This window comes from Thalassophryne amazonica, chromosome 5 (genome assembly GCF_902500255.1).
Source record: "Thalassophryne amazonica chromosome 5, fThaAma1.1, whole genome shotgun sequence".
Taxonomy (NCBI): Eukaryota; Metazoa; Chordata; class Actinopteri; order Batrachoidiformes; family Batrachoididae; genus Thalassophryne; species Thalassophryne amazonica.
In genome coordinates this window covers 103,574,343-103,591,851 of record NC_047107.1, presented here as the reverse complement: position 1 = coordinate 103,591,851, position 17,509 = coordinate 103,574,343, and the positions used below count along the sequence as shown (strand labels likewise).

Sequence of the window (17,509 nt, the reverse complement as noted above, 5' to 3'; positions counted from 1 at the left end):
CAAATGATGGTATTATTCCTGGTGAGGACAGAATGATGGAATTATTTTTTCCTCTCTAATTAACTTTATTTTTTCTAAGCTGGAACAAGGCACTGCACCTCCTTATGTGCGCCTTTCTTTCTTATAATGCTGATTTAGCCTTGGTTGCTCTACTTAATACTTGCTGCAAAACGTCAACAGCACCTACTTAAAAATGTTAATTACTGCAAGAAAAAATAACATCACTCATCAATGACAACGAGCAGATAAAATAATCCAGCAGTTCAATAATGTATTGTTCCTTACTTAAATTACTGCAATATTGTATGGGGAAGTACCTTTGCAACTTGTATAAACAAAAATTTTCTTTTACAGAAAAAAATTTGTTTGAAAAGCTACTTTTTCAAAACTCTGTGCTCCAACTGCACCTTTGTTTTTTGTTGTTGTTGTTGGATTGTTTTCTTTTTTTTTTTTTTTTAATTGCAGCTCTTAAATATCTTTCATATAATTATCTTCCTGACCTGTACATTTGTTTTCAGAGCTTTTTATGATACTAACTGGCCTTCTTTGATCAAATATTATTTTGTGCATAACCATCAATCAAATTCATAATTATCTGACAAGGCAGACCTCACATTTGCATTTATCTTTGCATAGAACGACTCATTATCAGTGTCACATCAGATACCACGGTGTTAAATCTTGGAATGATACGGTACATCTTGTAAATCCACCCATCACTTTATACAGATATAAAATAAAAGTAAAGCTCCTGCACAAGTATTTATAATGACAAATTAATATTACCTGGTTTAATTGCGCTAAATGTTTTAAAGTTTGAGAATGATAAATACTGTTGTATACTGTTGTGATATTTTGTTTTTTTGTTTGTTTTTTTTTTCAGGAGTGAGTTCTTGATAAGCCTGCTTGGCTTATACCACTCCCTTGCACAGTATGGTCATATTGTATCTTTTTTTTCTCATGTATAAATATTATTTTCGTAACATTTTGTTATGAATTTCTATTGTGCTACTAAATTTAAAAAAAAAAAAAAAATGTGGGTAGGTAGGGAATTCAGGTTCACCTTTCTCCTCATATCAATATATACAGTACAAACATATCTTGACAGTTTCATTTTAACTCCATAGTGGTGTACAGAATCAAAATTATAAAAATTAAAAAAAAAAACTGTCACTGTCCAAGTATGTATGTGCTAGAGCACTGCTGCAACTTAATAAATTATTAATACACAACTTATTCAACAGTTATTTTGATAACTGATTTTAAATTCTTTGATTTTTGGTTGGGCAGCACAGTAGATTAGTGGTTAGCACTGCTGCCTCACAGTGAGAAGGTCATGGGTTCGATTCCCACCTCTGGCCTTTCTGTGTTAAGTTTGCATGTTCTACCTGTGTTTGCTTGGGTTCCTTCTGGCTTCCTCCCACATCCAAAGTGAAACAGGTTAGGTGGATTGGGAACTTTAAATTGTCCTTAAGTGTGCATGCGGGTGTGAATGTGTTTGTCTGTCTATATGTGGCCCTGCGACAGACTGGCATCCTGTCCAGGGCGTATCCCACCTCATAGACTATGACTGCTGGGATAGGCTCCCGCAACCAGATCTTGGATAAGCGGTTGAAGATAAGTGTCGTTTTTTTTTTTCATTTGCCTTGAATTTCCTTCTACAAGAGTGCAGTGGGCCCCAGACCCGGGGTCTAAAGCTGCACCCTTAACATTACTGACTTTGTATCCGAGGGGCTCCCTTCAAGATGGTGACCTTTCCTCTCCTCAAATACTGCCTTTGATCTCCTGCCCGACTTCTCAAGTTTGAAAAAGCGGAGCAGTGAGAGATCTTTTTCTTCTCCCCAATGGACCAATTTACAATGATGCAGTTACACTGGATTCTTTTAGCCCATTGATGGTGTTGTTGCTGGGGTCCAGAATCAGAACTATCTGGTGGATAACACCGCTGATCTGGTGGATGACCCAGCTGAGTGCTGCTACAGAGGAGATGTCTCCCCGCAGCACTGGGAGAAGTTGCACCATTTTCTTCATACGCCCCGGTGCCTAGGCGCTTTGTGGAGGTTTTAGCTGGGGTTTGTTTCTTTTGAAACATCCTCATACCAAGATCTCTCCTGGCAAACCCCTTCACAGTGGGACCGAGGACACTCGAGGCTTGTGTCCAGTGTGTGTGCGTGTGATTTCAGGTTCAGGTTTCAGGTTCTCAAATGTCATTATTTTCTGGTTAAGCATTTGAAGGCATCATCTTGGGCTCTGGTTAACACAAATCCGGAAAAGCACAAAAAAAAATCTGGCCATAGGGGAAAAAGCCACAAACCGAACAACATTGTTGTATAAAGTCGTAACAGCCCCACTTTGAAGCTTGAACCAACGAAGCAGTGCTCCAACCTGCTGCTTTGTTGGATCTCTTCTTCACTGCTTTTCAGAAGTGGCAAGTCCGCTTCTTAACCCCTCAAAGCCATTTAAAGATGTCAAGATGAGTCACTTTTGTGTGGCTTAAAGTCACTAACTGGGACTCTTCTCTTGTTGCAAGAAAAAAATGAGAATTGTCCTCCATTCCGTTTGACCAGCTCCAAACACTGCACCGCTCTCTGCCAAGTCAAGTTAGAGTTCTTTATGAGCTGCTGTAAAAATATGTTTATGATAGATTTAACATCTTGTTAATGATCAGATGAGCTGCGCTCTGTGAGCGATGACGCAATGACTCCTGCTCAAGAGGGCATTTACGCAAAACACGAAAAAGAGTGATTTTGCAATCAATACACCCAGACACAAATTTAAAAGTTGGATCACGATGTCAAATGTGTGTTTAAAGCCGCGGATGGAAAGGAAGCCAGCAAAGAGTGCAGAGGCAGCTGTCCAAGAATGCAGAACAGCAGCACATGCAAAAGAGTGATTTTCCAGTCAATAACAGACAAACACAAAGTTAATAAATGGACTGCATTTATATAGCGCTTTTCCATCTGCATCAGATGCTCAAAGCACTTTACAATTATGCCTCACATTCACCCCAATGTCAGGGTGCTGCCATACAAGGTGCTCACTACACACCGGGAGCAATAGGGGATTAAAGGCCTTGCCCAAGGGCCCGTAGTGATTTTCCAGTCAGGTGGGGATTTGAACCCATGATCTTGTGGACTCAAGCCCAACACCTTAACCACTAGATCATCACCTCCCCTAATAGTTGGATCATGTTGTAAAATGTGTGTTTAAAGCTACGGAAGAAATGAAACCAGCAAGAAGGAGAGCAGAGGCGACTGTCCAAGAACTCAGAACGCACGTGCACAAAACAGCAATTTTGCAGACATTAACGGACGAACACAAAGTTAAAACTTGGATCACTATGTCAAAATGCATGTTAAGCCGTGGAAGCGCGGAAGAAATAAATCCAGCGAGAAGAAGCGCTGAGGTGACTGTCCAGGAACCCGTGATTCGATTCTAGCCAGTCTGGTGCATTTAATGACTCTGGAAACCAGGTGCTTAGAGGCCCTACACATGGCGCACACCTGCCAGACTGTACTGGAGTGTACAAAATAAAAATGTGACAAAATCTTGAATGGATGCTGTGAATTGAAAAGCCACTTTAAAGGGACCAAGTGTGAGAGGGCTGGAGATTTGGACCAAATCTATGCCAAACGTGCACCAACGTCACGTTATCATGGCGCTACATGGATCATATGTGGCTTGACATGGACCATATGCGGTGACATGAACCACTCGAGGCTGGAGGGGCTCAAATGACAGGTCAGTCATGGCTCACTGAAGGCTGATACCTGGCACATCTGAGGCACATAGAGGCACACCGAAGCTTCTTCATAACGGATACATAATAGATGAAAATGTGGGTCATTCTTCAAATAATCCCTGACACACCCATGCGTGGCTCATTACTCAGTTTATTATTCGGTGGGACTGAGGCTTTATCAATACCGTTCCCTATTTGTGAGTATTCCTGGCATTGTGATTAGCTTACCTGAGTATTTGAAAGTAAAAAATATTTGAAAAATGTAGATTTCACAGGACTAACATCGAAGTTGGTAATTTTTTTCCACAAAGAAAGGCCAGAAAAGCTGTGTGACACTCGTAGCTGTGATTCTCAATTATTTTCAGTGATGCCAAAAAATGTAGGTTGGACTGATCTCTAATTCGAAAGACAAAGATACCTGCTAAGATTTCAGTTTTTTAATTTACGTTTCATCACTGCGACAAAAAAAAAAAAAAAAAAAAAAATCAGAAGCACTGTGATACTATTGTTTCTTCAGTAATTTGTCTTTTATTTCTAAGTTTCAACTATAATTTAAATCTCAAGGAACATGGAGAGTATAGCATAGAGGGTGAAGAGCTTAAAAACTTATTTCTTTACATTATTACAATACTGTCATAAAAAAAAGAATTCTAACGACAATTGTGAAGTAGCCTATCATTACTTTGAGGTTCTGCAACCATTATTCAATTTTAAATTATTGTTTGATGATATACGAGGGCTGTCAATAAAGTATAGGTCCTTTTTATTTTTTTCAAAAACTATATGGATTTCATTCATATGTTTTTACTTCAGACATGCTTGAACCCTCGTGCGCATGCGTGAGTTTTTCCACGCCTGTCGGTGACGTCATTCGCCTGTGAGCACTCCTTGTGGGAGGAGTCGTCCAGCCCCTCGTCGGAATTCCTTTGTCTGAGAAGTTGCTGAGAGACTGGCGCTTTATTTGACCAAATTTTTTCTAAACCTGTGAGGCACATTGAAGTGGACACGGTTCGAAAAATTAAGCTGGTTTTCGGTGAAAATTTTAAAGGCTGATGAGACATTTTGAGGTGATACTGTCGCTTTAAGGACTTCCCACGGTGTGAGACGTCGCGCAGCGCTCCCAGGCACCGTCGTCAGCCTGTTTCAAGCTGAAAACCTCCACATTTCAGGCTCTATTGATCCAGGACATTGTGAGAGAACAGAGAAGTTTCAGAAGAAGTCGGTTTCAGCATTTTATCTGGATATTCCACTGTTAAAGGAGATTTTTTTAACGTCGTCTCGCACTGTGGGAAGTCCTTAAAGCGACAGTATCACCTCAAAATCTCTCATCAGCCGTTAAAATTTTCACCGAAAACCAGCTTAATTTTTCGAACAGTGTCCACTTCGATGTGTCTCACAGGTTTAGAAAAAAATTTTGATAAAACAAAGCGCCAGTCTCTCAGCAACTTCTCAGACAAAGGAATTCCGACGAGGGGCTGGACGACTCCTCCCACAAGGAGTGCTCACAGGCGAATGACGTCACCGACAGGCGTGGAAAAACTCACGCATGCGCACGAGGGTTCAAGCATGTCTGACGTAAAAACATATGAATGAAATCCATATAGTTTTTGAAAAAATAAAAATGACCTATACTTTATTGACAGACCTCGTATACACAGATAGTGAAGAGCTTCGCCCATTAGCCCGTTTTGCCCCACTGGCAATAATTCTTGCCAAAGTGTATCACTGTCATTTTCTACTGACAACAAAAAAAAATCTCAAAGAGAGACTTAGCTGATAAAATTATATGAATTACAACTCAAAAAAAAAAAATCTGGGCAGAAACGGGTTAATGTCAGCGACGTTGAACATATTATATAAAATATGTTCTCTAAGCATTTTCCCCAGAGGAAAAAAATAAATAAATACAGTCACTTGCCCAGTTCCGGATCACTGCTGTAGTATTTGTGCGCGGTTTCTCGTAATCAGCATGAATAAGCTAATACTTGGTACCAATGGAAAGACTGATGTTTTGTCTACAAACGACCACAAGCTCGACCGGATCCAGCCATCCTTGTGATCAGCAGAGGAATCAAAACATCCCGGTGTCTGTGGTGTGTGCACGTTTTCTCACTCACTCATTCCTGCAAGTTTGAAAGTAATGATCTCTAAGATGTAGCAAAGGTGAGTTAGCCATTCAGTGTTTTTGGTTCTAGAGTAGGAAAATACTTACTTGGGTAGAAAATGTCAGTATGTTATGTCTTGCTGTTTAATTGCTGCGTGCATTTATCTCCAACGTGAAAATTTGGTGGTTGTGGATCACTGAAGCAGCAGCCTCATGTCAGTACTTGTGAGCCATGTGGACTTAGGGGGTCATCTCAACATCACGAATGGGCATGAATGTGGGGGCTTTTACTTTTTAATTTGGGAGAAATCTCACCTCCACACTTCATTTTTTGCTCGTAAAAACGTATAACGGCGCTTTTCGAAACTAAGTAAATTCTCATTTAATAAGTATAATTTCTATCATTTTGTGTTCAAAATGCATTCTTGGCCACAGTGTGTATCCAGCCAGATGCCAGGAATGACCCCAAAGTGACACAGAGTGTCATGATCCAGAACCGGCAAAAGTGATCCATTTCTGGCAAATGTTTGCGCCACACATAATGTGGCTTCACACTTTAAGTAGAAGCGCTACTCCACCCAGACTTTTTCAGCTAAATAACATCCAAATACCCAATACAACAATACACAAAGGACATTCAGTTGCATTATGGCTCCGTATAGCGAAACTTTAAAAAAGGTTATCCAGAACTGGGCAACCGTCTGTACACACAACTGTAACTCCTACATGTCGTTGCTCTGGCACATTGATAAAAATGGCTAATTTCAACTTTCAATAAATACAGTACAGTGTGACTGAATGGTGGTGCCACCTAGTGTCACTTGGTGAAAAGTCTCTGAGGAAATTATTCAAATATTTACCTTTAGGATATAGAGATAAAACACACAAGCTTACTATTCAGCCAAAATCCTTGACTGGTTTTGACCAGAAAGCCTGTGAGGCAACAGTGCTAACCACTAAGCCACCGTGCTGCCCAACGACTGCCCAAATAGCCAAAGTAGCCTAAGTACTGTTCTGGTCAAGGAAGAATAACCACTGCTCTTCTTTTTATTTTCTTTTTTTTAACAGATGTTTAACCGTATAATAATGCAAACACTACAATACTACAAAAATCGCTACAGTTTTATCCGTCGCTTAGCAATAAGAAGCTAACAGCGGAGTTAGCATGAAAAGAAAAGCGAGGCCATGCTTACAGGTAGCTGCACAGGACGACTGGTGACGGGGGTTTGTACTCATGAGGCTCAGTGTCGTTGACGCTTTCCGCCGGTGCATCAGATTTGACTGTTTCGGGCTGCTCGATGAACGGGAGCGAGGTGGGGCCCGGGCCGGGAGCAGCAGCCTCCGCTGTCGTCGAGTTCTGCGAGTCAATCCCCTCGAGACACTGTAGAAGTATCACCGTCAGCAGCAACGCCAGCTGTCCGCACAGCAGAATATAGCTGACGGAAATCATCGCCATCCCCAAAACGATGCGTAAAACCAAATAAAACGCTCGTTCATCGTTAACGGAAAGGTTTTGCTCAAAAACTCGCTGGTTTGACACCAGATGAACGGATGTTTACGCTGGGCGACTAGAAGTTGCGTCATCAAAAAGCGCGTGCATTGATTAAATTAGTTTTAAAGGCGCTGCAACAATTATATTTAATTTGAATCACATCTGTCCAGACAAAAAAAGTGTAAATTGTACAATAACCAAATGTAATTAAGACAAAAAAAATTAAAGATATGGTAATTTTAGCACTACCTCATATTTAACTGTACCCGAGCGCCCACTGGTGGCCATTTTGGCTCGAGGTGGGCGGATCGATCCTAATATCGATAATATCGATACCAACGCTGGTATTGATATTGAACATCCTCGTGTAAAAAGATCACTCCTCAAGCTTTTATTTCTCTCCCACACGCACTGACTGCTGCACACGCAGATTCATCAAAGTCTACTCTTTGTCTGTAAGAGCAGCGTTGCGCTGTGTCACACAACACAGAGCAGCGCACCCTTGTATTGTGGTTTGTCAGGCCTCTACCTCAGGAGATTTTGTTTTAAGTTGTGTTGAGTGATATTTTTTTAAACAAAAATGTTGATTGCGATAATAAAGTATTTTGTTGTCACGTACAATGTTTGGCAAAATTCTATCCAAGGTCTTTTGGATTCTTTAGATCTATGAAGCTAAATATGAAAAAGTATCGGTATCGATATCAGCGATACTGGGCCTGTATTTACTTGGTATCGGATCAATACCAAAATTCCCGGTATCGCCCACCTCTAATTTTGGCCTCTGAAAACATCTCCAAACTCAATACAAATACATAGTCACTTTTCAGAGGGATCAGACTCATCATTTAAGTCAGTTTATAGGCTACAATGTTCATTTCAGGTCAGCTTGTTGTATACATCTCATTATTCCAGCCAATGATTGCTATCAGTTCGCTGATAGAAGCAAGAAAGAGACAAAACCAGCTGATTTCAATAGGAGACCAGTCACGGAAGTACGAGTTCTTGCCATCGGATTTGCCACTTCGCCGGAAACAACATGTACAAGTGATTATACGTCACTTCCGGCGAAGTGGCGAATGCAAAGGTGAGAAGTCGTACTTCAGCAACTGGCCGCCCAATGAAAACAAGCTTGGGCTGTATTGCTTTCTATTGAAATCAGATAGTTTTGTTTTGTCTTTAACTTGCTTAACAGCCAGCTGACAGCTATCATTGCCTGGAACGATGAGATTTATACACCAAGCTGACCTGAAATAAACCACTGTACATTAAATTGACTTTATTGACGTTCAGACTGGATGCAACGCGAGTGACGGTGGTGACAGGTTGCCATGTAATCCCTATGGAAGGACGCGTTGTGGCACCAAAAAAGTTCAAGCCACGCAATGCGATGCAATGGACGCGAATGAAGCGACGCAAATGAAGCGATTTTGAGCGATTGGCGTGTTTGCGGCGCAATATTGCGTCGCATTGCCCTCCTCCCCAAATTGAAAAATCTGAACTTTTTCATCTTGTCACGCTGCGATGACCAATCAGGGACTGGATATGTAGTGACATGGAGATGTCTGGAGTTTGACTGAGTTGGATGTGAACATGTCCTGTCTCTGATAGCCAGCCTGTGAGCAGGACTTATGTCCCTTTTGTCCTTTATTTCACAATTATGACAGAGTTTTTGGGGGAAGTGCGAGGAGCAGCCCCGCAGCAGCGGCAGCGGACACTTTTTTTTTTCACGTGCGCACGAGAGCGAATCGTCCGTGAGGATTATTTATTAATCAATCAATTTTTTTTGTATAGCACCAAATCACAACAAACAGTTGCCCCAAGGCGCTTTATATGGTAAGGCAAGGCCATACAATAATTATGTAAAACCCCAACGGTCAAAACGACCCCCTGTGAGCAAGCACTTGGCTACAGTGGGAAGGAAAAACTCCCTTTTAACAGGAAGAAACCTCCAGCAGAACCAGGCTCAGGGAGGGGCAGTCTTCTGCTGGGACTGGTTGGGGCTGAGGGAGAGAACCAGGAGAAAGACATGCTGTGGAGGGGAGCAGAGATCGATCACTAATGATTAAATGCAGAGTGGTGCATACAGAGCAAAAAGAGAAAGAAACAGTGCATCATGGGAACCCCCCAGCAGTCTACGTCTATAGCAGCATAACTAAGGGATGGTTCAGGGTCACCTGATCCAGCCCTAACTATAAGCTTTAGCAAAAAGGAAAGTTTTAAGCCTAATCTTAAAAGTAGAGAGGGTGTCTGTCTCCCTGATCTGAATTGGGAGCTGGTTCCACAGGAGAGGAGCCTGAAAGCTGAAGGCTCTGCCTCCCATTCTACTCTTACAAACCCTAGGAACTACAAGTAAGCCTGCAGTCTGAGAGCGAAGCGCTCTATTGGGGTGATATGGTACTACGAGGTCCCCAAGATAAGATGGGACCTGATTATTCAAAACCTTATAAGTAAGAAGAAGAATTTTAAATTCTATTCTAGAATTAACAGGAAGCCAATGAAGAGAGGCCAATATGGGTGAGATATGCTCTCTCCTTCTAGTCCCCGTTAGTACTCTAGCTGCAGCATTTTGAATTAACTGAAGGCTTTTTAGGGAACTTTTAGGACAACCTGATAATAATGAATTACAATAGTCCAGCCTAGAGGAAATAAATGCATTATTAACTACACAGATGTATAATAAAACAAATGGTGACTGGTTTATAAACACAATTATGACAGACAATGAGCAGCAGCAGCAGCGGACAGTTTTTTTTTATTGTTTACATGTGCGCGCGTGAATGGGACAGGAGGTCCTCAAACTGGGTCCTGCAGAGGCAGAAGGACGCTGAAAGCAGCTGTCATCCAGACGCAGCTCCTGCAGCAAATGATGATACTCCCTGAATTGGGAACGTCTCATGAGGATGTTGTGAACCTAGGGATGGCGCCGCTGGCTACGTTTGTCAGCTTTCCACAACAATTAACAGCACAGCAACTCACTCCGTGTGATCAAAGTCCGCCATGGTAACTTGACTGACACCCGGAGCCGGCGAGCGAAATGGAAGCTCCTCCTATTTGATGATGCACTGGGGCGAATTTTCGCAGCGAAAGCAGAGCGACACACCGGGTGATAGTGGCGCGTGGCGTCCGGTCTGAACGCAGCATTAAAAGTGATCAAAAAAATATATTTGTATTGAGCTCGCAAATGTTTTCATTGGCCAAAAAATGGCCACCAGGGGGCGCTTGGGTAAATTCCGCACCAACTCACTAATTTGGAAATTCAACATCTACATAAAATGTTAACACAGGTACATGTAAATTTTGAGGATAACAGAAAGATGGGCACAACGTATTAAAAAAATAAAGTGGTTGATACAGTACCATATTTCATCACTTCTTATGGCATCCAACAAGAAAGCACCATAATTACCTCAGCATAAATAGGGACATCATTTTGTTGAAGTTGTACACAGGGAAACTGATGAATTTCGACTGATGAATTAGCATACTGGCATAGTATGGTACTGTGCTTTTTAATCCCTTTAACTCATCTTTGTTGTAACAAAACAGGTCTCAGCCTCACTTTAATACCTCAGTATTCTCTCTGCTTTCCTATCATTTTACTGCTGGTGAACTATACCCTAAGAGTAGTTTTTCCGGTCGACTGAGTCTGCTCTTTTTCTCTTTGGCCGAGGTACCGACAATGTCACACAAGGCTGACAGCTGGATTGACCACAAGATGCCATGCCTGAAGCTGATGCAGCACACTGCAGTCTGCGTTTGGAATAAACTTTGCGACGGTGAGAGGCCCACTGATGACATGATGGATGGATGCTGGCCCTGCACCCCAGGGTGCTGGATGACCCCCTGCCAGCAGCGAAAATGCTTGCATGGTCATCTTAATAATTGCATTTTGATTTCCTGTTTTCGGTTTCTTTAGCTTTGTTAAAACTTTGTAAAAACCTTATAATTGTTAGAATGGCCTAAGCAGTGGGTCACCCCTCTGAGTGTGGTCTGCTTGAGGTTTCTTCCTCAATATCATCAGGCAGAGTTTTTCCTTACCACTGTCTCCTGTGTACTTGCTCTAGGGGTTGGTAAGGTTAGACCTTACTTGTGTGAAGTGCCTTGAGGCAGCCTTGTTGTGATTTGGAGCTATCTAAATGAAATAAATTGAAAGTGAAAATAAATTGGAACTCAAAATGTAGGGTTAAGATTAGGGATCCTTTCTCAAAGAGTTGTCCATGCAGCACTGGTGGTCCATGAGTATATTGGTAAAATATGCTTTAACTCACTCACTCATTTTCAACCGGTTACTCCAATTAAGGGTCATGGGGGCTGGAGCCATCTCAGCAGACATTGGGCCTGTACACCCTGGACTGGCCGCCAGTCTGTCGCAGGGCCACATGAGTGATGAGTGAATGATGCTTTAAATTAAATTCATAATTATAATTTAAAAGTGTTTCTTAAACTGTTTCAAAATGACTCAAAAGTCTAATACATAGAACTTTTGTGGATGATGTGGATCTATTGGCTTCATCAGGCACTGACCTCCAATACACACTAAGCATGTTTGAGGCTGAGTGTGAAGCCACTGGGATGAGAATCAAACATGGTCCTCTCAGAAATGGTGGAATGTCCCCTCTGGGTCAGGGGAGGGTTATTGCCCCAAGTGGAGGAGTTTAAGTATCTTGAGGTGTTGTTCATGAGTGCGGGTAAGCTGGAGCGGGAGATTGATCGTTACATTGGGGCGGTGTCTGATGTTGCACAGACACTGTTCCAGACCATCGTGGAGAAGAAAGAGCTGAGCCAACAATTTATTGAGACTCTCAATTTATGAGTCAATTACGCTCCTATCCTAACTTTGGATTAATGACCAAAAGAATAATGTCTAGGATACAAGCAGTGGAAATGAGATCCCTCTGTCAGGTATCTGTGCTTACACTCCTGGACACAGTGAGAAGCTCAAGTATCCAGGAGGGAGTCGAGTCAAACCGCTGCTTTTTTTACATCGAAAGGAGCCAGCTGAGGTGGTTGGGGTATCTGGTAAAAATGCCACTGGTCATCTTCTCGGCACGTCCAACTGGGAGGAGGCCCCAGGGAAGACCCAGAACATGCTGGAGGGATTATATTTCCCAGCTGGCTTGGGAATGCCTCAGGATCTCCAGGGAAGAGTTTGAGGGCTCGGCTGAGGATAGAGAGGTCTGGGATGAGCTGCTTGGTCTACTACTACATGACCCAGATCCGGATAAGCGGCAGAAAATTAATAAATTAATGACTACTATTGCAATATATGGTTGGAGTGGTGAGAAGACCTATTGTTTTTGTAAATTTGGGGCGGTAGTTATACAGTCTTGGGGTGGTCCACAAGATTTTATTTATATATGTTTTTAATTGTCTAAGTGGTCCTTGGTCTGAAATAAGTTTGAGAAATACTGGGTCAGGGTTAGGGTTGTGAACTGTGCCATGGCCTGAAGGCACACACAAGCATGATGTATTTCCGGTGAAATGTCAGGATGGTTGGAAACATCCAGTCATCATAGAGTGCTGTGCTACCATGGAGCGCCAGTCGCCAAAACAATCTAAACTGCTCTTTTTTGTCATTATTATTAATTTGTATTACTTCAATATACATCTACATAATACTAAAACAATGTGTAAACTTAAGAAAGTGTCATACACAACGTCTGTCATATGGAACTCTGTTCTCAGTTTCCATATGCTTCCAAAAACAAGTAATTAAAGAAGTGGTGGTAATTAACACAACTGTTTTCATCCACGTTCAGTCAAACGCAGAATTGATGCGTGAATTGAGCCCATTGGGTAGTTTAAAAAAACAATGGGTGCCATAATAATAGCAATTTACAGTATGCGTACAACACCATAATAATCGCAATGGCCAAAAAAAGAAACTGAAAAATAACAACAGATATAAGTAAAAAATGTGTGACTGCAAATTAAGCATTAAAAAAATTCTGATGACATATTATACAAATAATTCAACTCGGCTTCGGCTTTTTTTTTTTTTTTTTTTTTACAAATGTTTTACATCTTTTAATGTTTTTGTTAATGTTTTATACGAGGTCTATTACAAAAGTATCCTACCTTATTATTTTTTTCAAAAACCATATGGATTTGATTCATATGTTTTTACGTCGGCCAAGCTTGAACCTTCGTGCGCATGCGTTTTTCCACGCCTGTCGGTTGCGTCATTCGCCTGTGAGCACGCCTTGTGGGAGGAGTGGTCCAGCCCCCTCGTCGGATTTCATTGTCAGGAAATGGCGGAATGATTTGGGCTTTTTTTCCATCAGAATTTTTTCAGAAACTGTTAGAGACAAGCAGCTGGAAACCATTTGAAAAATTTATCTGGCTTTTGGTGAAAATTTTACGGGCTTCACAGAGAATAAGGATTGTTACTACAGCTTTAAGGACGCCCCACAATGGCGCACAGCGCGCCGCGCTCCGAGCCGCAATCGAGAGGCAGAAAACACATCATTTCTAAACGGATCACTGTGTGGAGCTGGGACCGTCGTGAGCAATTTCTCTGGTTATCTCAAGAGCTGGACATCAACCATTTTCCAGCAGATTTCACTTTTAACAAGAGATTTTGTCATGGAAAGCCGCGTGGAGGTTTCGCGCGTCAGGACCGATTCGCTGATCGAGCGAGACAAAGGAACACCTCCGTGTTGGAGTGCCAGGGGACAAGTTGGGACATGCCTATCTCGGCTTTCAATGCTTACCAGCCCAGTGAGTATAAGAGAAATTGTGGAGAGCTGGGCTTGTCCCAACTTGTCCCCTGGCACTCCAACACGGAGGTGTTCCTTTGTCTCGCTCGATCAGCAAATCGGTCCTGACGCACGAAGCCTCCACGCGGCTTTCCATGACAAAATCTCTTGGGTATATTACTGTATTGTAAATTTCAATTTTAATTTAATTTTTTTAGTTTATATAGTGCCAAATCATAACAAAGCTGTCTCAAGGAGCTTCACACGAGTATGGTATAACCTTACCAACCCCCCAGCACACAGGCGACAGTGGTCAGGAAAAACTCCCACTGATGATATTTAGGAAGAAACCTCAAGCAGACCAGACTCAAAGGGGTGACCCTCTGCTTGGGCCATTCTACCAAAAAGGTTTACATTTTGTGTAAATGTGGTGGTGTACTGCTGCAAAACTAATTTCCCTTTGGAAGTTGAAGATGACACATACACATATAACCACATATGCTGCAAAAAATTCATTTTGCAATGGCTGACTTTTTTTTCTAAATCGCTCCTGATGCATATTTGTACAATTCCAATACTGTTTTGATTAGTACATTTGGGGATGCCACAAATGCCGTGGCTCCACAAAACGACTGTGGCCTTTTGCCTGGACCTTATGTCCTCAGATGGTGCCTAACCTTCACCAGCTGTTTTGACCCTTAACCACAATATCCTCCAGCCCTTCTCCTCCAACAAGAGGTTCTTTCTGCTACCCCCCCGCCAATCCTGCACACAGCTGTCTCCCACTGTTTTTTTGTTGTTGTTGTTTTTGTTTTTTTGTCTGCTATCTTCTTTGAATTTACCCAAGAAGTTCTTCTTCAGTTGACAGACTTCAGGTGCGTCATGGTATATCACAGTGTGGTCCACTTGAACACTATATTGGTATATCTTCCCGTTGACTACTACTAAATCTGTACTCGTTGACTACTACTACTAAATCTGTACTCGTTGACTACTACTACTAAATCTGTACTCGTTGACTACTACTACTAAATCTGTACTGAGTAATAGGTTACCCTACTGATTGTGTGTACGGCTTTTTGCCTATTATATACTATGCTAGTACGCACATTCGGATGTAGCCTAAGATGCCACAACGTGTACATAGATCCATTGATTAAATGCTTGATAATTTTCTTTACAAAAACACAGATCCATAAGTACTTAGACAGTGGTAAAACTTTGTCATTTTTCCTCTGTACAACATCAAAATGGAGTCAGAATGAAACAATGAAGATGTTTATGTCATGTAGACTTTCAGCTTGATTACATTAACAATTTGGGCATTACATCCATTTTTAAGTGCACTTCCTCCTTTTTCAGAGGCCACAAGTAATTGGACAAAATAAATATAAGGATTATTTCAATATAAATCATCACTTTTACAGCCAGTTTTTTCAAGACAAGACAGGGGATAGATAAATGAACATTTGTAACACTGCACCAAAAAAACAGCTGAATCTTACCAGGTAAATTTTTGTAATTTCAAAGCAAAATATCTAGTTACACTTTATATAAGACACAAATGGGTAAACTACAATTTCAGTAAGATCAGCCCTGAGATAGACTGCTGGCCTGTCTCTGGTGTACCATGCTTCTTGAACAATGACAGATGGGATAGGCTCCAGCTCCAGGTAGTTTATCACTTACTGGTATTTTTGAGCTGTTGTAAGAGGCATCTAACGTAAAGGTTACTTCTTCTCAATTTAGCCTCCAATTTTTGACTTTGGTCCTTTCAGCAGATCCAACTTTAAAAGTTACAGCTGGTGCATCCAACTCAAGCAGTGCATTTGATAAACATAGCAATACGTGGGAAAAAAATAAGGCAACAGGTAGCATTTCGTAATATCTCAAAAGTGTCAACTTTGCAAGACATGCTTTTATGCAATTTATGATATGTATTTATATTGCAGAGGAGAATCAGGAGCCTTCTACTCACCGAACTACATGTTGTACCCTCATGTCCACCTCATGTACTTTGCTACACAGATATTATGATGTCTTTGATTTTACCAGATTGTACCACTACATTCAGCGCTAAAGGAGTTTCACGCTCCTTCAGCTGCTCCCTGCGCCCCTCCACACATACATCAGACTTCTGGGTTCTGGTCAATTTTTACTCCCCCCTAATAAAATTGCATACCGCTCACTCCAAAACACAAAACAATCTGCATTATATTTTAATTATATTTTAGACTGTAGCCTGACATCAAAATAACTGAACAGCCAAGTCCACATTCAAGCAGAAAAGATTCAAGATGCACTAATGAAATTTAAAAAAAAAAGCCATGTGTCAAATTAAAGTAAAAGACGCATGGGGTGTGTGTCTAGTATTGCTCCGGTAGGCAAAATTGGAGCAACGTATTCTAGGATTACGCTCCAGCTTCTTCTGTGTCAGCCCATCCTCTGGTCAAAATCTGTCCTCTCTGCGCCACTCTGCTCTCACAACAAACTATTACCTCTATCTGCAAAAATGACATGCGATTATTTACTTTTTGTGGATCTTGATGTCCCAATGTGACAGATTTTTTAAACATGTTTAAAACTTTCCCGATTACTTACAATGTTCTGCAGTGCTGCTGTTACCACATATTCCATGCATTTTTAGGCCCCATTTGGATTTCCTTTTGTTTTTCACCAAAAACATGCACAGTCCTTTGTCAAGTATCAACAATGGGACACCGGCTTAACAGTGCATATTGTACTGTTTCGTGGTACGCTGTCTCATTTGTACCTGGAGGGACTATTCTCCTGAATACAGTCATGTTTCCATGTTGTGATACTACTTTGTCATCCTCACCCTGTTTTCATTGGTCGCCACTCTGTTGGATTTCACCAGTGCGTCGACCCTGAATCGGCCCTGTTTTTGTGTCAAAAAGGTTTAACTGCAAATCATGTCAAAGAATGAATAATCTTATTTAGTAAGAGCTTATTTAAGCACCAGCTTTATGACTCAATAAGGCAAGAAAAGTTGGAGCATGATCTGATTTGATTTTCTGGTCCAAATGCTTCAAAGTTAAATTCATGAGCCAGACTGTGTAAATACCCAAGCATACTGTACGTTCAGAGAACCTTTGGCAGAGGTGTGTGCTGTCATGGGTGCTGCTGTGGTTTAACAATGACTTTGGCTTTGTCCTCGCAGGCTGTAGACTCTGGGTTTTTGTGGGAAACATGCATAGATTTCAACATGTGCATTTGCCTCAACATGCTTCGTCCTGGCCACATACTGACACCTGTTCCGCTGTTTCACATTCCTCCCCTAATGTTCGGTCTATATCCTCACGAGTCAGAACATCAGAAGAAATGTGTTGATATTTCAGTCTGTTCACACAATCAGGCACAGAGGGAACTGATGATGATAACACTGGAGAAACGAAACAGTCCTGGTTGTGGAGGCTTCGACAGGCTCCTAAAGGTGGAATGAAGGTCTGGGC

General features: G+C 41.6%; 1 protein-coding gene and 1 long non-coding RNA gene across 2 annotated transcripts in view; one reads left to right on the top strand and one right to left on the bottom strand.

Moving 5' to 3' along the window:
• The window catches only part of tm2d2 (TM2 domain containing 2), a 17,925-nt gene extending 10,507 nt beyond the window's left edge, over positions 1 to 7,418 (bottom strand). The window contains exon 1 of the mRNA XM_034171019.1: positions 7,040 to 7,418. Within this exon, the coding sequence (XP_034026910.1) occupies positions 7,040 to 7,302 (263 nt within the window). The 5' untranslated portion in view covers positions 7,303 to 7,418. The remainder of the gene's footprint in view (positions 1 to 7,039) is intronic.
• LOC117511066 overlaps positions 1 to 17,509 on the top strand; it is a 17,843-nt gene extending 334 nt beyond the window's left edge. Inside the window, exons 2-3 of the long non-coding RNA XR_004560874.1 lie at positions 12,480 to 12,485; positions 17,421 to 17,509. This is a non-coding gene — a long non-coding RNA (uncharacterized LOC117511066). The remainder of the gene's footprint in view (positions 1 to 12,479; positions 12,486 to 17,420) is intronic.